General features: G+C 57.0%; 3 protein-coding genes and 1 pseudogene across 3 annotated transcripts; 1 reads left to right on the top strand and 3 right to left on the bottom strand.

Annotated features, from left to right (window-relative positions):
* Nucleotides 2,477–3,415, top strand: OR7D28P (olfactory receptor family 7 subfamily D member 28, pseudogene; annotated as a pseudogene).
* On the bottom strand, nt 8,870–11,222 carry LOC138925263 (proline-rich protein 23D1-like). The gene is made up of 4 exons (XM_070275028.1): nt 11,146–11,222; nt 10,094–10,161; nt 9,785–9,852; nt 8,870–9,523 (listed from the first exon to the last, which is right to left on the bottom strand). Exons 1-4 carry the CDS (start codon nt 11,220–11,222, stop codon nt 8,870–8,872), a joined length of 867 nt encoding a protein of 288 aa, XP_070131129.1.
* Nucleotides 11,223–13,548: 2,326 nt separating this feature from the next.
* Nucleotides 13,549–15,905, bottom strand: LOC138925262 (proline-rich protein 23D1-like). The gene is made up of 4 exons (XM_070275027.1): nt 15,829–15,905; nt 14,773–14,840; nt 14,464–14,531; nt 13,549–14,202 (listed from the first exon to the last, which is right to left on the bottom strand). Exons 1-4 carry the CDS (start codon nt 15,903–15,905, stop codon nt 13,549–13,551), a joined length of 867 nt encoding a protein of 288 aa, XP_070131128.1.
* Nucleotides 15,906–18,231: 2,326 nt separating this feature from the next.
* Nucleotides 18,232–20,588, bottom strand: LOC138925261 (proline-rich protein 23D1-like). The gene is made up of 4 exons (XM_070275026.1): nt 20,512–20,588; nt 19,456–19,523; nt 19,147–19,214; nt 18,232–18,885 (listed from the first exon to the last, which is right to left on the bottom strand). Exons 1-4 carry the CDS (start codon nt 20,586–20,588, stop codon nt 18,232–18,234), a joined length of 867 nt encoding a protein of 288 aa, XP_070131127.1.
* Nucleotides 20,589–22,139: the final 1,551 nt, after the last annotated feature.

The raw sequence follows: 22,139 nt of genomic DNA, 5'->3' as shown, positions 1-22,139 counted from the left end.
GACTGAAATTGGAGTAGACTGCCTTGATCTGTTCACGAATTTAATACAAAGATGTTAGTGTTTAATGTAAAATACCCTGTTTGCTGTAGCTTTAAAACTATCATTCTTTATTGGGTTTAGAAATTGTCCTTGGTTTCCTTATTTAGCAAAAGCTCTGTCCTGGCTGCTAACGATAGTAATGACCGTTACATTTTCTCAAATGCATTTTCTCCTGTCATTATGGTTATGGTTTCTCTTCATTGACCTATTTTTTGATGAATTATGTTATCAAACCCCCTAGTATTAAACCACATTCCCACCTCTAGGAGGTGTTACTTATTCATGACATATTATTCTGTAAAAATAGGTATGAGTAAATTTGATTTAACTTTTTATTGAATTTTGTATCTATATTCAGGCTTATGTGAGCCCAAAGATGTCTTTTTTGAGTGAGAATTCTTTATTACCCATTTAACATTTGCATGTTTTGAGCACCTACTATGTGCCAGGCACCATGTAATTTCCTGGAAAGACAATGGTAAGGAAAGGAAATCGCCTTCTCTGATCACAAACATAAAATTACCAACATGAGAGGCACACCAAGGAATTGCACAGGATGCTGAACATGCGAGCCTCATCCACTCTGTCCTCCTGACCCTCACTCTCTGTTCTCCTTCTCACTGGACTCTCAAGCTCCTTCATTCTCAAGCTCTCTGACCCACAGGGCAACCATGAATTCTGTTCTCTCACCCCAAAATACTTGTGCTTTCCTTCTTTCCCCTGGTTAACAATTACCCATCCTTCCTTTCACAGTTCAAATATTCATATTTCAGAAAATCCTTTTCCACTCACCTCCCCAAACTAAATGAGTCCTGGATGATTTTTCTCTCTTGATTTAATTAGGATTCTCTAGGCATTAATAACATGGACCTTTTTCTATCATGGAGAATGCAGACATTTATAATCACATCTTAAATTTTTCTTTGAAATTTTAGGATGATTTGATTTATACAAGCTTTGAATTTTTTTTCTGCTTTTTCTCCCCAAATCCGCCCCCCATGTAGTTGAATATTATAGTTGTGGGTCCTTCCAGTTGTGGCACGTGGGATGCCGCCTCAACATGGCCTCATGAGTGGTGCCATGTCTGCGCCCAGGATCCAAACCGGCAAAACCCTGGGCCGCCATAGCAGAGCGTGCGAACTTAACCACTCGGTCAGGGGGCCAGCCCCCAAGCTTTGAATATTTTTCAATCAAATCTGTCAATCATCTATTTTTGCAATTAACTCTACTGGTTTTGAACACAATATATCTCCACTTCTGAGGATGTATATATGAGCACAGACACTTTGTGTTTTATTATGATGGTTTTGTGATTTTGTTCCCTTTTCTTATCTTTGTAGTCCACATACTTTTCTCTCCTCTTGGAAGAATCTAACTGGCAGGCAGTTTCTGAAACAGAGATCCATAGGGATCTTCATTAATTAGAAGTGCTGCATGTCAGTGAAAAGAGGTAACAGATCTGCTGTGTGTATAACAATCAGAATTCTATCTTTCATGAATGCCACAGTTTAAGAGGAATTTTGACAATGATACCACAGAGGACTGAGTTATTGTGATGTTAAGAACAGAAGCTCACATTTATCAAGTGTCCAGTGTATGGCACAGAGATCACAAGAAAAATTAACACATCTTCTCATTTAATTCACTCATCAGTCTTACAATGTAGGGAATGTTTGCTACTCCCATTGTAGAAGTGAGGTATCTTCAGCTAGGAAATGTTAAATAACTTTGTCAAGGTCACATCAACAGTAGGTTGGTACAGCAAAATTCGATTCTAGGAAGTCTTATTTCAGATCCCATTTTCTAAATCACATTTCTATCCTGTACTTTAGGAGAGTTACATATCAAATAGAGTTATTGTAAAAGGAACGTATTAATAATGATAATAGTTATCATTTATTGAGATCATACTGTGCATAAAGGCATTTCTAAACCTCCAAAAGAAGGTAATAACAGTAACCACGTTTTTAGAAATAAAATAAATAAGGCACTTGAGTGTTAACTAGGACATGGATAGGAAGCATCCAGTCAGAATTAAAGTTTTCTGAGTTGGGAATCCACATCTTAATAAGTATCAGAGCTATTTCAATGAAGAAAGCATGGACGTTATCAAAGAACATATATTAAAGGTCTTGAACTATTTAAGAGTCATATTATAGAAGCAATCGGTTTTATGTTGATAGCCTCAAATGGTATTAGAACCAGTGAGTAGGAGATAAAAAGAAATTACTGGTAAATTTTAAAAAGGCTAAATAATTACATTTAAAAAGGAAATGGGCTACCACTTGACTGAGTGAATCACTGTCCTTGGAAAGACTTAACAGAGGGTGAAGTTTCTCCACCTAAAGGTTGAATCACGAGGTGCTGATTAAGTGAGCTGCCAGTCGGCTGTCACTGAACATTACTTTTTCCTCCTTCTCCAGCAGACACCAGCTACATGGAAGCAGGAAACCACACAGAAATATCAGAGTTCCTCCTCCTGGGCCTCTCAGAGGATCCTGAACTGCAACCCCTTCTGTTTGCGTTGTTGCTGTCCATGTACCTGGTCACCTTGCTCGGGAACCTTCTTATCATCTTGACCATCATTTCCGACTCCCAATTCCACACTCCCATGTATTACTTCCTCTCCAACCTTTCCTTTGTCGACATCTGCTTCACTTCCACCACTGTCCCGAAGATGCTGGTGAACATTCAGGCACAGAGAAAAGACATCTCCTACATAGGATGCCTCACACAGGTGTATTTTTTTATGATTTTTGCTTTACTGGATGGATTCCTCCTGACTGTAATGGCGTATGACAGGTTTGTGGCCATCTGCCACCCCTTGCACTACATGGTCATCATGAACCCACGCCTCTGTGGCCTCCTGGTTCTGATGTGCTGGTTCATCATTTTCTGGGTCTCCCTGTTTCATATTCTACTGTTAAGGTGGCTGACCTTCTGTATAGGTACTAAAATTCCACACTTCTTCTGTGAACTGGCTCAGGTTCTCAAAGTAGCCTGCTCTGACACCCTTATTAATAACATCAGCATGTATGTGGCTACTGCCCTACTGGGCGTGTTTCCCCTCATTGGAATCCTCTTCTCTTACTCTCAAATTGTCTCCTCTATAATGAGAATTTCCTCTGCAGGAGGAAAATATAGAGCATTTTCCACCTGTGGCTCTCACCTCTCTGCAGTTTCCTTGTACTATGGGACAGGCCTGGGCGTCTACTTCAGTTCTGCTCTGACCCATTCTTCCCACAGAAGCTCGATCGCCTCAGTGATGTACACCGTGGTCACCCCCATGCTGAACCCCTTCATCTATAGCCTGAGGAACAAGGATGTGAAGGGGGCCCTGAGAAAGCTCCTCAGTCGAGCAGCCTCTTGTCTGTGATGGGTCACTGGCCTCAGAACTAAGTGGACATTGTGGGTTCCAAAAGCAAATATTATGAATTTAATCTCCTGGTTCGTTTTCTCCCCAAAAGAACATGCTTCATTTTTTCTATTCCCAAGGCAGCTATGACTTTGCTTTGATTCATTTTTGTATTAGTTTGTCCCTAACAACCTCCTCAGTCAATCTTTTTTGACTTTTCTTCCCTATTTGTGGCCCATGAAGCTCTATCTTTGGTCAGCTTTCTTACAGCCATTCCTGAGATTTCCAACATTAGATCTGAAGCACTTATATTAAGTAATTGCATCATTTCCCCCCAAAATTATCTTCTCAAATGTTGATATCTTCACTTGAATTTGGTTGTGTGTTTGTTTTCCCCTGGAAGAAATGGAAGGAAAATCATACACTAGTGAGTACTAAAGTGCTTGCCATGTCAAGACACTTCTTCTTTTTTTTTTTTTTAAAGATTCTATTTTTTCCTTTTTCTCCCCAAAGCCCCCCAATACATAGTTGTATATTCTTCATTGTGGGTCCTTCTAGTTGTGGCATGTGGGGCACTGCCTCAGCGTGGTTTGATGAGCAGTGCCATGTTCTCGCCCAGGATTCAAACCAATGAAACACTGGGCCGCCTGCAGCGGAGCGCACGAACTTGACCACTCGGCCATGGGGCCAGCCCCTCAAGACACTTCTTGTTGCTTTACATATGTACTCTTATGTTATCCTGACAACATTTCTTTGAGATGTTTTTTCTCATTTACCCCACTTTTTAGAGAAAGAGATTGAAATAGGGATGGACTCTCTAATCTGGACATCTGCCACTGAACCTACACTCCTAACTTTGCTATCATAATTTCCATGAAAACAGTGATGTGATTTTCAACTTCAAGAGTAGGAATCTAGATTTGAAAGCTAATTTCTCTAGGTGATTCATAGTAATATATTGTGTAGGATAACTCTGAGAAATTGCTTCACTCTTTGCCTGCCTTCCTCCTTCTTTCCCTTCTTCCTGTTCTTTCCTGTGTTATAAGACCTTTATTTCCCATTATTGCAGTTTTAGAATACATCTAAAGATCCAAAAACTCATAATACTGAGTATAATAAAGTTATTCTCATACGGTTTATTTTGGAGGGAGGATATTCTCTGGAGGTGCCATCAGGAATGGTAGTTACACACTTGTGGAATGCATTCAGGGCTTAGTTCACTTTTTGAGAAGAGCATTGATAGAATCAAGTCTGCAGTGAAGGGTTGGGTATTAGAAGCTGTCAGCATTTCTCCCATGTTCCCTAGGATCCTTTCACCATCTCATTGCACGATTGCATGACTGTCAATTGTCCACAACAGGTGGAATCTACTTTTCCCAATGCATAAAGGCAGAAGCGACAGGGAATTATGCCCCACCAGAAACAGTTTTTGATGGAGAGGTGTGGCATATGCCGACTCCTTCACCCTGTAGCTGGGATAATTTTGAAGTTTGGATTTTGTGCCAATTTCCCTATGGGATGAAAACTCTGCTCAGTTGTTGTGGAAGCTGACCTAAGGCAAGCTTTATTGGAAATATTTTCCTCCCTACATCACTTCCCCTCTCTCTAACCCATGTTCCATGTTTTCTACTCATTCCACTGAAGTGCTTGCACGTGAATCCTTGGCTCAGTGTCTGCTTCTGAGGGGGAAAAACACCATTGATACAGACAGTGAAGGATATCAAAACAATATCTTGAATAGAATTTTGGACTTTTGGGGCCAAAAAAAAGAAAAGAAACCTAGAATTGTGTATCTAGTAAGATCTTAATATTCCTGAAAAATCATAATTTGTTAGTGAGGAAAAACACATTTGGTGTGGCTTCAATTTATTTTGATTTCATTACGTTTAATCCAGTGTGTATTTTTTGTCTGCTGTATACAAGTTGAAGAGGGGATGAAAGAGGCAAACATGATCACAACACAGAGTGGTGAACATAACAACACTGGGGTGCAATAGAGTCTGTTGAAAACAAAGGTAAAAGTGTTCAATCGCCTTGTGTTATTCCAGAGAAAACTTTAAACAATTGATTTTACAGATTTATTGATGTATAATTTATGTACTATGAAATTCACCCATTGAAAAGGTAAATTGAATAATTTTAATAAATTTGTGGTTATGCAACCTACACCATAATTCAGCTTTAGAACATTTGTATCATCCCCAAAAGTCCCCTTGTGCCCATTTGCAGTTAATTCCCACTCCCACCTCCATCCTAGGCAACCACTTCTCTCCTTTCGTTCTCTAAAAATTTGGCTTTTCTAGATATTTTATATAAATAGAATCATACAATATGTGATTTTTGTATCTGGCTTCTTTCATTTAGCACAATTATTTTAAGAATAATCCCTGTGAGTCACGTGTCAGTGTTTTGTTCCTTAAAATTGCAGAATAGTATTCAAATGTATGGATGTACCACAGTTTGTTTATCCACTTATCACTTGACAGCTATTTGGATATTTCCAGTTTGGGTTCTTATGAACATTTTCATCATGTCTCCGTGTTGACAAGTGTTTTTATTTCTCTTGGGTAGATAAGGTGGAGTGTAATTACTGGGCAATATTGTAAATTTATGTTTATTGTTTAAGAAAAATGCCAAAATGTTTTTCAAAGTGGCTTCGCCATTTTACATTTTCATCAGCACTGAAGGAAGCTCCCAGTTTTTCCACATCTTTGACAACACTTGGGATTCAGGGAAAACATCTAATGGAAGAATTTACTGGAGCATTGAGTAACAAATAATCAATAGAAATTTAACTGGAAAATGGGTTTGGGTTGGAAGGAGAGAGGATAAGACAGTGGGATCTAGAGGGAGAAGGAAGCACGTACACATAAGCATGGAGAAATTCAAGAGTAAGGCATTTCAGGAAGATATACAGAACTTAGGACTGAATTATTAGAAATAAGCCTAAATCTGTAGATAGAGGACAGACTATTGAGATTCTAATTTGACATATTAAGGATTTTAAAGGAAATTGAGCACCAGGGCCGTGCTGTAATCATGCATATAATGTGAGGAATTTAGTATTGCTCTGAGTGGGAGAAACTGGAAGCAGAAGGAACTGTTAGGAGACTGTGGAAGTTGTCCAGGGGAGGGATAATGGGGAGAAATCTAAGCCAGTGGTGACAAGAGAAGCAGATTTTGGAAGAGAGTTGTATTAGTTTTCCTATTCTGCTATAACAAATTACTCTATGTTGAATGGCTTAAAACAACAAAAATTTATCATCTTACAGTTTTGGAAATCAGAAGTCTACAATGTATCAGCAGGGTACTCTCCTTCTGGAGGCTCGAGAGGAACATCTGTTTATTAGCCTTTTCCAAAATCTAGAGGCCCCCCTCCATTCTTTCGCTCATGGTTTCTTCCTCTATCTTCAAAGTCAACAATATAGCATCTTCAAATCTGTCTCTAGTACTCCTGGCTTCCTATAATAAGGGCCCCTGTGATTACACTGAAGACACCTAGATAATTCAGGATAAATTTCCCATCTCAAGATGTTTAACTTAATTACATCTTCAAAGTATCTTTCATTATCTAAGGTAACACATTCACAAATTCTGGAGATTGGTACATGGACGTCTTTGGGAAGCTATTGTTCAGCTTTCCATAGGAGATGTGTATGAGTTAGAATTTGCCAAGTGATCAGTAAGGCCTTGAGCTGAGAAGCTGGAGCCTTTGTCATGGCACTGCTTGCTGATTTTCATGGGGTGTGATCTTCTCATGGCCCTGGCTCATGTAGATATAGGGCTGCACTATTCAGGTTTGTTTTGCTGGCAAGTGATAGCAAAGAATTTCCCGATTCATCTGATCATAGCTGAACCGAGGCTGAGGTGGATGCCGGCACAGCTGGACACAGGGGTTCAAGTACTGCAAGGATTTCCTTTCAGATTGTCAGCTTTATTTTCTCAGCCTGACTACTTGCAAATGGAAAGAGATGCAGAAACCAGCAGCTCTCACAACTCACACCTCATGTTAGTGTGAAGCACTTCTTTAGTAGCTTCACTACTAGAAGGAAACTGGATTTGTTTTAGCTTCTCATGTGAAAAAAAGATCTCAGAAAAGGATGATGTTTGACACAATTGTGTGCTCTTTCCACCTTGAACCAATCAACTGTGGTCAGGGGACACTATACTGGAACCCCCTTCAGAGCCACATTTGTTTACTCAATTTATCAAACCTATTTTTACTGAGTATTTACTATGTGCCAGTCATTATTTTAGGTTCAATGCCACAGGGCAAAGAGCATCAGGAGTGTGGAGAGGAAAGGTTGTCATTATACAAAGTCTGGTCTTAATAAACCTCATTGCATTTGTGAAGACAGTGAATGACTCAGGTGAGTGCACATCCTGGGAAAGAGTGCCCCAGGCAGAGGGCAAGGCTAATACAAACACCTTGAGGTGGGAGGTGGCCTGGGGGGAATATGGTTGCAGCATAGAGAGCGAGTCCCACAGCCCCGGTCGCCCAAACCGCCCTGAAAATCATCCCACACCTGGAGGGACTAGAAGCATTCAGAGGCGACTGACCGGGGTGGGCCATGGAATCGAGCGGAAAAAGCCCATCCTCTTGATCGCTGAGGGGCAGTGCCCTGGCCGGGGTGGGTCCCCTTCTCAGTCTCCACGCAACCCCGAAGGGCACGGGGGAGGTCACACCCCACCCTTGGCTGTATTGTGGAGACAGCTGCTGGCCACTCCGGCCTTCGGCGTCTCCCTGAACAGACCCGTTCGTGGCTCTCAAGCAGATCTCTCAGAGTGGGAGAGCCGGGTGGGATGAACGGGAAGCCTAGGATGAAGGAGTCGAGGAACTACACTCCATTTCAGCAAGTTGCCCCATTCTGGGCTCCCCGCCAGCAACGGGGGGTGGGGGGGGCGGGGGAGAGTTCCAGCGGCTCCGCGTCCTGCCCAGCCTTCGGACAGGTCCATCGTGCTGTTCTCCTGGAGCCGTTCTCATGGCGGCAAGGTGTGCTAACGCCCCCCTCCCCCTACCCGGAGAGCTCCTGCGCCTTCCGCTCCCGCTCCAGGGCGTGATGCGGGCGGAGCACGCTTTCAGGTGCTTTGGGAGACCCTCTCTGGGGAGGCGCGCGCTCCAGGCTTTGGCGTGCTTTCTTCTAGGGTCTTGGGTGTGGTTCCTCGCAGAGGACCCTGACCAGATGTGCCCTCTTCTGGATGTCGGAGTCCTTCGCGGCAGGAGGGATTGGCAGCTCTTTTCTCCCCACCCTCCCGGTGCTCTCTTCCGCCTGTCCGGAGCCCCTGTGGCAGAGCCCGGGTCTGGGGGAGAGGTCCCTGGCGGCCTCCGCTCCCGCCTGGAGCGCCAGCCGCCCGCGCGGTGTTCCCGGCAGAGAGTGATCCCGCCTCAGGGAGACACCCTAGAAGGAGCAGGCGTCCGCGGCTCCCGAACGGCGGGCGCCAATTCTTGCGCGTGGGGTGGGCGCTCGCGGCCGGTCAATCCCCTCGGAAGAGACGCCTGCGGGCCTTGGCGGGGGGCCTGCGACGGGGCGGCGCGCGGCAGCTTCTGGGCGGCGGACTGGGACTCGGGGAGGGAGGCAGAGGTCTGAGCTCCGAGCTGGGCGGGGGCCCCAGGCCGCGGAGGTCCAGGCTGAACTCGGCCGGCAGAGGGCGCAGCCCGGCCCTGGGCTCGGGCGGGAGCCCGCAGCCCTGGCGGGCAGGGGCCCCGCGGAGAGCTTGGAGGAGGAGGGTGTGCGGGGAGGAGGGGCTGAGGCCCGGGACTCCGCCGGCCCAGGGTCCCGCGGGGGGCCGGCAGCCTCGCCTAGCCTCCCCGTCCTCTGGCGCGGGGGGCGCTCCGCTGGGCTCCGCTCTCTGGGCGCAAAGGGATCCGTCTTGCACGTTGATGGCCCAGGCGGCCTGGGTCGGGCCGGGCCAGAGCCAGCGCGCGTGGGCAGGGAACCACAGAGCCTCGGAAGAGCTCAGGACGCGCGCAGGGACGACGACGAGCGCCAGGTTGCCGAGCGTGAGCTGCAGGGCTGCGTGGGGGGCCAGGACCAGGACTTCCGCACCCAGGCGCAGCTCAAGGGCTGTTCCCGGCTCCAGGACCACCACGACCATCTGCATCCTCTGCGTGCTGGGCGTCCGCGGCCCCTGCGGGAGGAAAGCTCTGAGTTCTCCAGCACCCAGGGGCCCTCCGAGAGGCCTCTTGGGGAGGGAGCTGCCAGCCGCCAGCCCCCGCCCCGTCCCCGAGGGAAACTCTGCCTGGCCACCTCCCCCCACCCCCCAGGCGGTGGAGGTCCTGCTCAGGCTGAGCGCCAGCTGGAGGGTCATCTGCGGGGCTTGGCTGGGGGCCTGGAGCCCGGGCAGCAGCGGCCCTCTGGCCAGCCTCCAGAGTCCCTCCCGCCCACTCACCTGGGCTGCTTCCGGGGCCCGCGCTGGAGCCGGGCAGGGAGCTCCTGGCACTGCGGCTGGCTCTGCCCCTGCGGAGAGAGCGGAGGGTGCGAGGTGAATGCTCTGCTCCCGCAGGGTGTTCTTGAGAGCAGAGGGCGTGAGCCCGGAGAGCCCCGGGACTCGGCCCAGACCGGCCGCGGGACGGGTGGCCGGAAGAACCGAGGAAGCCGCCCGGGACATTCCAGAGGAGGCAGCTGTTCCTTTCCGGAAGCCCTGGCACGCCTTCTCCCCAGCAGCCCACTCCTTCGAGAAAGCAGGAAAGCGCCTTACCTGTGCGGGGATCCTGCTCCGCCTGCCGCCTCCGTTTCGCCGCCTTCCGCGGGGCGGGGGTGGCCGAGCTGCAGGACAGGGAGGGACACGGTCAGACCTCGCACGCAGGAACCCGGGGTCCACTTCCCACACGCCTGAAAGCCCGCCTTCTCATCCCGCTCACGCGCCCACCCTGAGCCCCAGGGCCAAGGCACGCGTCCTTCCCTTCCAAGGAGAGCTGCTCCTCCCCGGGTGCTGCTTGCCTCCCGACACCCGCCTCTCCGCGTCCTCCCTCACCCCCTCGCTGGGGAAAGCCCCACCCCACCCCCCCCAAACCCCCAGGCCCCACCCCCCCAACCACCCCCAGCCCCAACCCCCCCCACTCCTCACCCCCCCCACCACCGCCAGCCCCCCTGCACCGCCGATAGGGAGGGAACCAGGGACGGTGCCCACGGGAAAGAGTGCCCTCTGGACGGGGCTCCTCCACAGGAGAAGGAGAGACATCTCCTCGGGCCTGAGCACTTTGCAGAAAGAGGTGCCCGCGCTCCACAGGGGACAGTCCTGTCTGCCCCCGGATTCCACGCGCGGTGCTGAGGGCCAGAAGAAAAACAGCGGACACGGAGGGAACCCTCCCCCGTCCGGGTGAGACGGTGGTGGAACCCTCGGATCCTCTGCTCCCCTCTCCCTTCCCGCAGAGGAGGGAGACGACCCCACAGAGAGTGTGTCGGCATGGGGAATTGTAAGGCCGGAGCACAGGAAGAGAGCAAGGAGGGAGCAAACCCGAGACGCGTCTCCTGAGGGCTCCTCCCAACCTCCCCACCCCGAAGGGATTCCTCTGGACATAGCGATTCTCCCTTTCCTCAGCTTCCAAATGCCCAGCCTCCTGGGAGGCCCGGCTTCTCCCTTCTCCTCTCCCCTGGTGCCATCCACTGAAACACGCACGCGCACACACACACACACAAACACACACACACACACACACGGACACACACACACACACACACACACACACACACACCCCTAGGCACACAGAGGAGCCCGCCTCGTCCTCCCTCACACACGCCCCAACGTACCAGGTGTCTCCAACTCTGCGGCCCTTCGATTCTGTCCGGGACTCCCGCGGTCTCCTCGGGCGCCGGGAACCATCCATCGGGAAGGTGCTCCTGCCTCCTTTGTCCAAGCAAACCCTCGTCCCGGTGCTACGACCTGGAAATCGGAGCTGGCGGCTCACGGATCCCCTCTCTCTCCTGCGCGAGCAGTGTCCGTCCCAAAGCTGGGCACTCAGTTCTGGAGGAAGCGTTCCCGTGGCCTGAGGCGGTTGGAGGAGGGCAGGGACTGCTGGAGATCCGGGGGAAATGCCCGCAGCTGGGGTCAGCGGGGGCGGAGCCAGGGGGCTCGTCGTCGTCCAGGTCGGATGGGATTGGTTGGCCCTGGGCTCCAGAAGAGGAGGGGCCGGCCAGGGGGGACGTGTGAGGAGGACTCCCGAGGAGGGCTTGCTTCAGAGTCCGCCCAATCCCTTCCAGATCCGTCCACCGGCCCCTCTCCCTGACTCCGCCCCCATCGTCCAGCCGTCGCCTGGCAGCCGTCTTCCCTGTCCGCTCGACCCTCTCCCTTCCTTGCAGCCAGGAAGTGCTTCACCTGACCTGTTTCTGGGGTCTTCTCAGGGTCAACCGGAAGGGTATTCTTCCGGGGGACCAATCAATGGATTTCTGGGAAGGCCGTCCCAGCGAGAGTTCTGCCAAACTAGGGAGCTTGGAAGAGAAGAAGAAAGGGGAGCCACATGCACGCCGGACCCGGGGGGACTCTCTGGCTTGAGTCCCAGCCCGCTTGCCGACCAGGCGGGGCTCTGAGTTCCTTTCCTGGGAGCCGGAGCCTCGAGGGAGGAGTCCTTTCACTAGGCAATCGCTTGCCCTTTGAGAACTTCGGAGGGGAATTTGGGGCTGAGCTCAGGCAGACTTTACGGGGATTTGTGAACGTGCCTCTGCGAATGTCTGTGTTACATAGGAGTTTGTGTGTGTGTGTGTTTGTGTGTGTTGGCGGGGGGGAGGCGTGCGTGAGGGCGTGCGCGGGGAGCTCGCATCTGTGTGCCTTTTGCGGGGTTGGCGCAGCTTCCTTCTCCTTTGGAAATCCACCCCCTCCCCTCTTGCCGGCTTTCCTCTCCTCGTGTGTGTTCTGCCAAATCTGATGGAAACAGAACAGCGCCCCCACGTGCTTCCAAGTTGTCGAGCCAACAGACGTGAGAAATGATCACACCCCAAAATCAAGCACGTTTCGAGATCGATTTATTACACTCAAGTTCCAATAGGATCATGGGCACTGCCGTTTCCCCCCAGAATGAAGAGTCACGGTCACCTTTCTCTTCGTGGCAGGCTTGGAAAGCCAGTGTGGGTTTCACGGTTTCGGCGCATCCCGTCTGAAAGTGCCATTGGATGCGAGACCCTTGGTCTGTAGGGAGATGTCCTCGATCGCCTCTCGTAAGGTTCCCACAGCCCCGGTCGCCCAAACCGCCCTGAAAATCATCCCACACCTGGAGGGACTAGAAGCATTCAGAGGCGACTGACCGGGGTGGGCCATGGAATCGAGCGGAAAAAGCCCATCCTCTTGATCGCTGAGGGGCAGTGCCCTGGCCGGGGTGGGTCCCCTTCTCAGTCTCCACGCAACCCCGAAGGGCACGGGGGAGGTCACACCCCACCCTTGGCTGTATTGTGGAGACAGCTGCTGGCCACTCCGGCCTTCGGCGTCTCCCTGAACAGACCCGTTCGTGGCTCTCAAGCAGATCTCTCAGAGTGGGAGAGCCGGGTGGGATGAACGGGAAGCCTAGGATGAAGGAGTCGAGGAACTACACTCCATTTCAGCAAGTTGCCCCATTCTGGGCTCCCCGCCAGCAACGGGGGGTGGGGGGGGCGGGGGAGAGTTCCAGCGGCTCCGCGTCCTGCCCAGCCTTCGGACAGGTCCATCGTGCTGTTCTCCTGGAGCCGTTCTCATGGCGGCAAGGTGTGCTAACGCCCCCCTCCCCCTACCCGGAGAGCTCCTGCGCCTTCCGCTCCCGCTCCAGGGCGTGATGCGGGCGGAGCACGCTTTCAGGTGCTTTGGGAGACCCTCTCTGGGGAGGCGCGCGCTCCAGGCTTTGGCGTGCTTTCTTCTAGGGTCTTGGGTGTGGTTCCTCGCAGAGGACCCTGACCAGATGTGCCCTCTTCTGGATGTCGGAGTCCTTCGCGGCAGGAGGGATTGGCAGCTCTTTTCTCCCCACCCTCCCGGTGCTCTCTTCCGCCTGTCCGGAGCCCCTGTGGCAGAGCCCGGGTCTGGGGGAGAGGTCCCTGGCGGCCTCCGCTCCCGCCTGGAGCGCCAGCCGCCCGCGCGGTGTTCCCGGCAGAGAGTGATCCCGCCTCAGGGAGACACCCTAGAAGGAGCAGGCGTCCGCGGCTCCCGAACGGCGGGCGCCAATTCTTGCGCGTGGGGTGGGCGCTCGCGGCCGGTCAATCCCCTCGGAAGAGACGCCTGCGGGCCTTGGCGGGGGGCCTGCGACGGGGCGGCGCGCGGCAGCTTCTGGGCGGCGGACTGGGACTCGGGGAGGGAGGCAGAGGTCTGAGCTCCGAGCTGGGCGGGGGCCCCAGGCCGCGGAGGTCCAGGCTGAACTCGGCCGGCAGAGGGCGCAGCCCGGCCCTGGGCTCGGGCGGGAGCCCGCAGCCCTGGCGGGCAGGGGCCCCGCGGAGAGCTTGGAGGAGGAGGGTGTGCGGGGAGGAGGGGCTGAGGCCCGGGACTCCGCCGGCCCAGGGTCCCGCGGGGGGCCGGCAGCCTCGCCTAGCCTCCCCGTCCTCTGGCGCGGGGGGCGCTCCGCTGGGCTCCGCTCTCTGGGCGCAAAGGGATCCGTCTTGCACGTTGATGGCCCAGGCGGCCTGGGTCGGGCCGGGCCAGAGCCAGCGCGCGTGGGCAGGGAACCACAGAGCCTCGGAAGAGCTCAGGACGCGCGCAGGGACGACGACGAGCGCCAGGTTGCCGAGCGTGAGCTGCAGGGCTGCGTGGGGGGCCAGGACCAGGACTTCCGCACCCAGGCGCAGCTCAAGGGCTGTTCCCGGCTCCAGGACCACCACGACCATCTGCATCCTCTGCGTGCTGGGCGTCCGCGGCCCCTGCGGGAGGAAAGCTCTGAGTTCTCCAGCACCCAGGGGCCCTCCGAGAGGCCTCTTGGGGAGGGAGCTGCCAGCCGCCAGCCCCCGCCCCGTCCCCGAGGGAAACTCTGCCTGGCCACCTCCCCCCACCCCCCAGGCGGTGGAGGTCCTGCTCAGGCTGAGCGCCAGCTGGAGGGTCATCTGCGGGGCTTGGCTGGGGGCCTGGAGCCCGGGCAGCAGCGGCCCTCTGGCCAGCCTCCAGAGTCCCTCCCGCCCACTCACCTGGGCTGCTTCCGGGGCCCGCGCTGGAGCCGGGCAGGGAGCTCCTGGCACTGCGGCTGGCTCTGCCCCTGCGGAGAGAGCGGAGGGTGCGAGGTGAATGCTCTGCTCCCGCAGGGTGTTCTTGAGAGCAGAGGGCGTGAGCCGGGAGAGCCCCGGGACTCGGCCCAGACCGGCCGCGGGACGGGTGGCCGGAAGAACCGAGGAAGCCGCCCGGGACATTCCAGAGGAGGCAGCTGTTCCTTTCCGGAAGCCCTGGCACGCCTTCTCCCCAGCAGCCCACTCCTTCGAGAAAGCAGGAAAGCGCCTTACCTGTGCGGGGATCCTGCTCCGCCTGCCGCCTCCGTTTCGCCGCCTTCCGCGGGGCGGGGGTGGCCGAGCTGCAGGACAGGGAGGGACACGGTCAGACCTCGCACGCAGGAACCCGGGGTCCACTTCCCACACGCCTGAAAGCCCGCCTTCTCATCCCGCTCACGCGCCCACCCTGAGCCCCAGGGCCAAGGCACGCGTCCTTCCCTTCCAAGGAGAGCTGCTCCTCCCCGGGTGCTGCTTGCCTCCCGACACCCGCCTCTCCGCGTCCTCCCTCACCCCCTCGCTGGGGAAAGCCCCACCCCACCCCCCCCAAACCCCCAGGCCCCACCCCCCCAACCACCCCCAGCCCCAACCCCCCCCACTCCTCACCCCCCCCACCACCGCCAGCCCCCCTGCACCGCCGATAGGGAGGGAACCAGGGACGGTGCCCACGGGAAAGAGTGCCCTCTGGACGGGGCTCCTCCACAGGAGAAGGAGAGACATCTCCTCGGGCCTGAGCACTTTGCAGAAAGAGGTGCCCGCGCTCCACAGGGGACAGTCCTGTCTGCCCCCGGATTCCACGCGCGGTGCTGAGGGCCAGAAGAAAAACAGCGGACACGGAGGGAACCCTCCCCCGTCCGGGTGAGACGGTGGTGGAACCCTCGGATCCTCTGCTCCCCTCTCCCTTCCCGCAGAGGAGGGAGACGACCCCACAGAGAGTGTGTCGGCATGGGGAATTGTAAGGCCGGAGCACAGGAAGAGAGCAAGGAGGGAGCAAACCCGAGACGCGTCTCCTGAGGGCTCCTCCCAACCTCCCCACCCCGAAGGGATTCCTCTGGACATAGCGATTCTCCCTTTCCTCAGCTTCCAAATGCCCAGCCTCCTGGGAGGCCCGGCTTCTCCCTTCTCCTCTCCCCTGGTGCCATCCACTGAAACACGCACGCGCACACACACACACACAAACACACACAAACACACACACGGACACACACACACACACACACACACACACACACACACACCCCTAGGCACACAGAGGAGCCCGCCTCGTCCTCCCTCACACACGCCCCAACGTACCAGGTGTCTCCAACTCTGCGGCCCTTCGATTCTGTCCGGGACTCCCGCGGTCTCCTCGGGCGCCGGGAACCATCCATCGGGAAGGTGCTCCTGCCTCCTTTGTCCAAGCAAACCCTCGTCCCGGTGCTACGACCTGGAAATCGGAGCTGGCGGCTCACGGATCCCCTCTCTCTCCTGCGCGAGCAGTGTCCGTCCCAAAGCTGGGCACTCAGTTCTGGAGGAAGCGTTCCCGTGGCCTGAGGCGGTTGGAGGAGGGCAGGGACTGCTGGAGATCCGGGGGAAATGCCCGCAGCTGGGGTCAGCGGGGGCGGAGCCAGGGGGCTCGTCGTCGTCCAGGTCGGATGGGATTGGTTGGCCCTGGGCTCCAGAAGAGGAGGGGCCGGCCAGGGGGGACGTGTGAGGAGGACTCCCGAGGAGGGCTGGCTTCAGAGTCCGCCCAATCCCTTCCAGATCCGTCCACTGGCCCCTCTCCCTGACTCCGCCCCCATCGTCCAGCCTTCGCCTGGCAGCCGTCTTCCCTGTCCGCTCGACCCTCTCCCTTCCTTGCAGCCAGGAAGTGCTTCACCTGACCTGTTTCTGGGGTCTTCTCAGGGTCAACCGGAAGGGTATTCTTCCGGGGGACCAATCAATGGATTTCTGGGAAGGCCGTCCCAGCGAGAGTTCTGCCAAACTAGGGAGCTTGGAAGAGAAGAAGAAAGGGGAGCCACATGCACGCCGGACCCGGGGGGACTCTCTGGCTTGAGTCCCAGCCCGCTTGCCGACCAGGCGGGGCTCTGAGTTCCTTTCCTGGGAGCCGGAGCCTCGAGGGAGGAGTCCTTTCACTAGGCAATCGCTTGCCCTTTGAGAACTTCGGAGGGGAATTTGGGGCTGAGCTCAGGCAGACTTTACGGGGATTTGTGAACGTGCCTCTGCGAATGTCTGTGTTACATAGGAGTTTGTGTGTGTGTGTGTTTGTGTGTGTTGGCGGGGGGGAGGCGTGCGTGAGGGCGTGCGCGGGGAGCTCGCATCTGTGTGCCTTTTGCGGGGTTGGCGCAGCTTCCTTCTCCTTTGGAAATCCACCCCCTCCCCTCTTGCCGGCTTTCCTCTCCTCGTGTGTGTTCTGCCAAATCTGATGGAAACAGAACAGCGCCCCCACGTGCTTCCAAGTTGTCGAGCCAACAGACGTGAGAAATGATCACACCCCAAAATCAAGCACGTTTCGAGATCGATTTATTACACTCAAGTTCCAATAGGATCATGGGCACTGCCGTTTCCCCCCAGAATGAAGAGTCACGGTCACCTTTCTCTTCGTGGCAGGCTTGGAAAGCCAGTGTGGGTTTCACGGTTTCGGCGCATCCCGTCTGAAAGTGCCATTGGATGCGAGACCCTTGGTCTGTAGGGAGATGTCCTCGATCGCCTCTCGTAAGGTTCCCACAGCCCCGGTCGCCCAAACCGCCCTGAAAATCATCCCACACCTGGAGGGACTAGAAGCATTCAGAGGCGACTGACCGGGGTGGGCCATGGAATCGAGCGGAAAAAGCCCATCCTCTTGATCGCTGAGGGGCAGTGCCCTGGCCGGGGTGGGTCCCCTTCTCAGTCTCCACGCAACCCCGAAGGGCACGGGGGAGGTCACACCCCACCCTTGGCTGTATTGTGGAGACAGCTGCTGGCCACTCCGGCCTTCGGCGTCTCCCTGAACAGACCCGTTCGTGGCTCTCAAGCAGATCTCTCAGAGTGGGAGAGCCGGGTGGGATGAACGGGAAGCCTAGGATGAAGGAGTCGAGGAACTACACTCCATTTCAGCAAGTTGCCCCATTCTGGGCTCCCCGCCAGCAACGGGGGGTGGGGGGGGCGGGGGAGAGTTCCAGCGGCTCCGCGTCCTGCCCAGCCTTCGGACAGGTCCATCGTGCTGTTCTCCTGGAGCCGTTCTCATGGCGGCAAGGTGTGCTAACGCCCCCCTCCCCCTACCCGGAGAGCTCCTGCGCCTTCCGCTCCCGCTCCAGGGCGTGATGCGGGCGGAGCACGCTTTCAGGTGCTTTGGGAGACCCTCTCTGGGGAGGCGCGCGCTCCAGGCTTTGGCGTGCTTTCTTCTAGGGTCTTGGGTGTGGTTCCTCGCAGAGGACCCTGACCAGATGTGCCCTCTTCTGGATGTCGGAGTCCTTCGCGGCAGGAGGGATTGGCAGCTCTTTTCTCCCCACCCTCCCGGTGCTCTCTTCCGCCTGTCCGGAGCCCCTGTGGCAGAGCCCGGGTCTGGGGGAGAGGTCCCTGGCGGCCTCCGCTCCCGCCTGGAGCGCCAGCCGCCCGCGCGGTGTTCCCGGCAGAGAGTGATCCCGCCTCAGGGAGACACCCTAGAAGGAGCAGGCGTCCGCGGCTCCCGAACGGCGGGCGCCAATTCTTGCGCGTGGGGTGGGCGCTCGCGGCCGGTCAATCCCCTCGGAAGAGACGCCTGCGGGCCTTGGCGGGGGGCCTGCGACGGGGCGGCGCGCGGCAGCTTCTGGGCGGCGGACTGGGACTCGGGGAGGGAGGCAGAGGTCTGAGCTCCGAGCTGGGCGGGGGCCCCAGGCCGCGGAGGTCCAGGCTGAACTCGGCCGGCAGAGGGCGCAGCCCGGCCCTGGGCTCGGGCGGGAGCCCGCAGCCCTGGCGGGCAGGGGCCCCGCGGAGAGCTTGGAGGAGGAGGGTGTGCGGGGAGGAGGGGCTGAGGCCCGGGACTCCGCCGGCCCAGGGTCCCGCGGGGGGCCGGCAGCCTCGCCTAGCCTCCCCGTCCTCTGGCGCGGGGGGCGCTCCGCTGGGCTCCGCTCTCTGGGCGCAAAGGGATCCGTCTTGCACGTTGATGGCCCAGGCGGCCTGGGTCGGGCCGGGCCAGAGCCAGCGCGCGTGGGCAGGGAACCACAGAGCCTCGGAAGAGCTCAGGACGCGCGCAGGGACGACGACGAGCGCCAGGTTGCCGAGCGTGAGCTGCAGGGCTGCGTGGGGGGCCAGGACCAGGACTTCCGCACCCAGGCGCAGCTCAAGGGCTGTTCCCGGCTCCAGGACCACCACGACCATCTGCATCCTCTGCGTGCTGGGCGTCCGCGGCCCCTGCGGGAGGAAAGCTCTGAGTTCTCCAGCACCCAGGGGCCCTCCGAGAGGCCTCTTGGGGAGGGAGCTGCCAGCCGCCAGCCCCCGCCCCGTCCCCGAGGGAAACTCTGCCTGGCCACCTCCCCCCACCCCCCAGGCGGTGGAGGTCCTGCTCAGGCTGAGCGCCAGCTGGAGGGTCATCTGCGGGGCTTGGCTGGGGGCCTGGAGCCCGGGCAGCAGCGGCCCTCTGGCCAGCCTCCAGAGTCCCTCCCGCCCACTCACCTGGGCTGCTTCCGGGGCCCGCGCTGGAGCCGGGCAGGGAGCTCCTGGCACTGCGGCTGGCTCTGCCCCTGCGGAGAGAGCGGAGGGTGCGAGGTGAATGCTCTGCTCCCGCAGGGTGTTCTTGAGAGCAGAGGGCGTGAGCCGGGAGAGCCCCGGGACTCGGCCCAGACCGGCCGCGGGACGGGTGGCCGGAAGAACCGAGGAAGCCGCCCGGGACATTCCAGAGGAGGCAGCTGTTCCTTTCCGGAAGCCCTGGCACGCCTTCTCCCCAGCAGCCCACTCCTTCGAGAAAGCAGGAAAGCGCCTTACCTGTGCGGGGATCCTGCTCCGCCTGCCGCCTCCGTTTCGCCGCCTTCCGCGGGGCGGGGGTGGCCGAGCTGCAGGACAGGGAGGGACACGGTCAGACCTCGCACGCAGGAACCCGGGGTCCACTTCCCACACGCCTGAAAGCCCGCCTTCTCATCCCGCTCACGCGCCCACCCTGAGCCCCAGGGCCAAGGCACGCGTCCTTCCCTTCCAAGGAGAGCTGCTCCTCCCCGGGTGCTGCTTGCCTCCCGACACCCGCCTCTCCGCGTCCTCCCTCACCCCCTCGCTGGGGAAAGCCCCACCCCACCCCCCCCAAACCCCCAGGCCCCACCCCCCCAACCACCCCCAGCCCCAACCCCCCCCACTCCTCACCCCCCCCACCACCGCCAGCCCCCCTGCACCGCCGATAGGGAGGGAACCAGGGACGGTGCCCACGGGAAAGAGTGCCCTCTGGACGGGGCTCCTCCACAGGAGAAGGAGAGACATCTCCTCGGGCCTGAGCACTTTGCAGAAAGAGGTGCCCGCGCTCCACAGGGGACAGTCCTGTCTGCCCCCGGATTCCACGCGCGGTGCTGAGGGCCAGAAGAAAAACAGCGGACACGGAGGGAACCCTCCCCCGTCCGGGTGAGACGGTGGTGGAACCCTCGGATCCTCTGCTCCCCTCTCCCTTCCCGCAGAGGAGGGAGACGACCCCACAGAGAGTGTGTCGGCATGGGGAATTGTAAGGCCGGAGCACAGGAAGAGAGCAAGGAGGGAGCAAACCCGAGACGCGTCTCCTGAGGGCTCCTCCCAACCTCCCCACCCCGAAGGGATTCCTCTGGACATAGCGATTCTCCCTTTCCTCAGCTTCCAAATGCCCAGCCTCCTGGGAGGCCCGGCTTCTCCCTTCTCCTCTCCCCTGGTGCCATCCACTGAAACACGCACGCGCACACACACACACACAAACACACACAAACACACACACGGACACACACACACACACACACACACACACACACACACACCCCTAGGCACACAGAGGAGCCCGCCTCGTCCTCCCTCACACACGCCCCAACGTACCAGGTGTCTCCAACTCTGCGGCCCTTCGATTCTGTCCGGGACTCCCGCGGTCTCCTCGGGCGCCGGGAACCATCCATCGGGAAGGTGCTCCTGCCTCCTTTGTCCAAGCAAACCCTCGTCCCGGTGCTACGACCTGGAAATCGGAGCTGGCGGCTCACGGATCCCCTCTCTCTCCTGCGCGAGCAGTGTCCGTCCCAAAGCTGGGCACTCAGTTCTGGAGGAAGCGTTCCCGTGGCCTGAGGCGGTTGGAGGAGGGCAGGGACTGCTGGAGATCCGGGGGAAATGCCCGCAGCTGGGGTCAGCGGGGGCGGAGCCAGGGGGCTCGTCGTCGTCCAGGTCGGATGGGATTGGTTGGCCCTGGGCTCCAGAAGAGGAGGGGCCGGCCAGGGGGGACGTGTGAGGAGGACTCCCGAGGAGGGCTGGCTTCAGAGTCCGCCCAATCCCTTCCAGATCCGTCCACTGGCCCCTCTCCCTGACTCCGCCCCCATCGTCCAGCCTTCGCCTGGCAGCCGTCTTCCCTGTCCGCTCGACCCTCTCCCTTCCTTGCAGCCAGGAAGTGCTTCACCTGACCTGTTTCTGGGGTCTTCTCAGGGTCAACCGGAAGGGTATTCTTCCGGGGGACCAATCAATGGATTTCTGGGAAGGCCGTCCCAGCGAGAGTTCTGCCAAACTAGGGAGCTTGGAAGAGAAGAAGAAAGGGGAGCCACATGCACGCCGGACCCGGGGGGACTCTCTGGCTTGAGTCCCAGCCCGCTTGCCGACCAGGCGGGGCTCTGAGTTCCTTTCCTGGGAGCCGGAGCCTCGAGGGAGGAGTCCTTTCACTAGGCAATCGCTTGCCCTTTGAGAACTTCGGAGGGGAATTTGGGGCTGAGCTCAGGCAGACTTTACGGGGATTTGTGAACGTGCCTCTGCGAATGTCTGTGTTACATAGGAGTTTGTGTGTGTGTGTGTTTGTGTGTGTTGGCGGGGGGGAGGCGTGCGTGAGGGCGTGCGCGGGGAGCTCGCATCTGTGTGCCTTTTGCGGGGTTGGCGCAGCTTCCTTCTCCTTTGGAAATCCACCCCCTCCCCTCTTGCCGGCTTTCCTCTCCTCGTGTGTGTTCTGCCAAATCTGATGGAAACAGAACAGCGCCCCCACGTGCTTCCAAGTTGTCGAGCCAACAGACGTGAGAAATGATCACACCCCAAAATCAAGCACGTTTCGAGATCGATTTATTACACTCAAGTTCCAATAGGATCATGGGCACTGCCGTTTCCCCCCAGAATGAAGAGTCACGGTCACCTTTCTCTTCGTGGCAGGCTTGGAAAGCCAGTGTGGGTTTCACGGTTTCGGCGCATCCCGTCTGAAAGTGCCATTGGATGCGAGACCCTTGGTCTGTAGGGAGATGTCCTCGATCGCCTCTCGTAAGGTTCCCACAGCCCCGGTCGCCCAAACCGCCCTGAAAATCATCCCACACCTGGAGGGACTAGAAGCATTCAGAGGCGACTGACCGGGGTGGGCCATGGAATCGAGCGGAAAAAGCCCATCCTCTTGATCGCTGAGGGGCAGTGCCCTGGCCGGGGTGGGTCCCCTTCTCAGTCTCCACGCAACCCCGAAGGGCACGGGGGAGGTCACACCCCACCCTTGGCTG

This window comes from Equus caballus, chromosome 7, assembly GCF_041296265.1.
Source record: "Equus caballus isolate H_3958 breed thoroughbred chromosome 7, TB-T2T, whole genome shotgun sequence".
Taxonomy (NCBI): domain Eukaryota; kingdom Metazoa; phylum Chordata; class Mammalia; order Perissodactyla; family Equidae; genus Equus; species Equus caballus.
Note: the sequence above shows the minus strand (reverse complement) of the source record. Positions and strands in the feature narration are given on the sequence as shown.

Coding starts and splice junctions, on each gene's coding strand:
- LOC138925263 (XM_070275028.1), bottom strand. CDS start 11,222: ATGGATGGTTCCCGGCGCCCGAGGAGACCGCGGGAGTCCCGGACAGAA. Junction 10,162..11,145: donor CGCAGAGTTGGAGACACCTG/GTACGTTGGGGC, acceptor CCTGTCCTGCAG/CTCGGCCACCCCCGCCCCGC. Junction 9,853..10,093: donor GGAGCAGGATCCCCGCACAG/GTAAGGCGCTTT, acceptor CTCTCTCCGCAG/GGGCAGAGCCAGCCGCAGTG.
- LOC138925261 (XM_070275026.1), bottom strand. CDS start 20,588: ATGGATGGTTCCCGGCGCCCGAGGAGACCGCGGGAGTCCCGGACAGAA. Junction 19,524..20,511: donor CGCAGAGTTGGAGACACCTG/GTACGTTGGGGC, acceptor CCTGTCCTGCAG/CTCGGCCACCCCCGCCCCGC. Junction 19,215..19,455: donor GGAGCAGGATCCCCGCACAG/GTAAGGCGCTTT, acceptor CTCTCTCCGCAG/GGGCAGAGCCAGCCGCAGTG.
- LOC138925262 (XM_070275027.1), bottom strand. CDS start 15,905: ATGGATGGTTCCCGGCGCCCGAGGAGACCGCGGGAGTCCCGGACAGAA. Junction 14,841..15,828: donor CGCAGAGTTGGAGACACCTG/GTACGTTGGGGC, acceptor CCTGTCCTGCAG/CTCGGCCACCCCCGCCCCGC. Junction 14,532..14,772: donor GGAGCAGGATCCCCGCACAG/GTAAGGCGCTTT, acceptor CTCTCTCCGCAG/GGGCAGAGCCAGCCGCAGTG.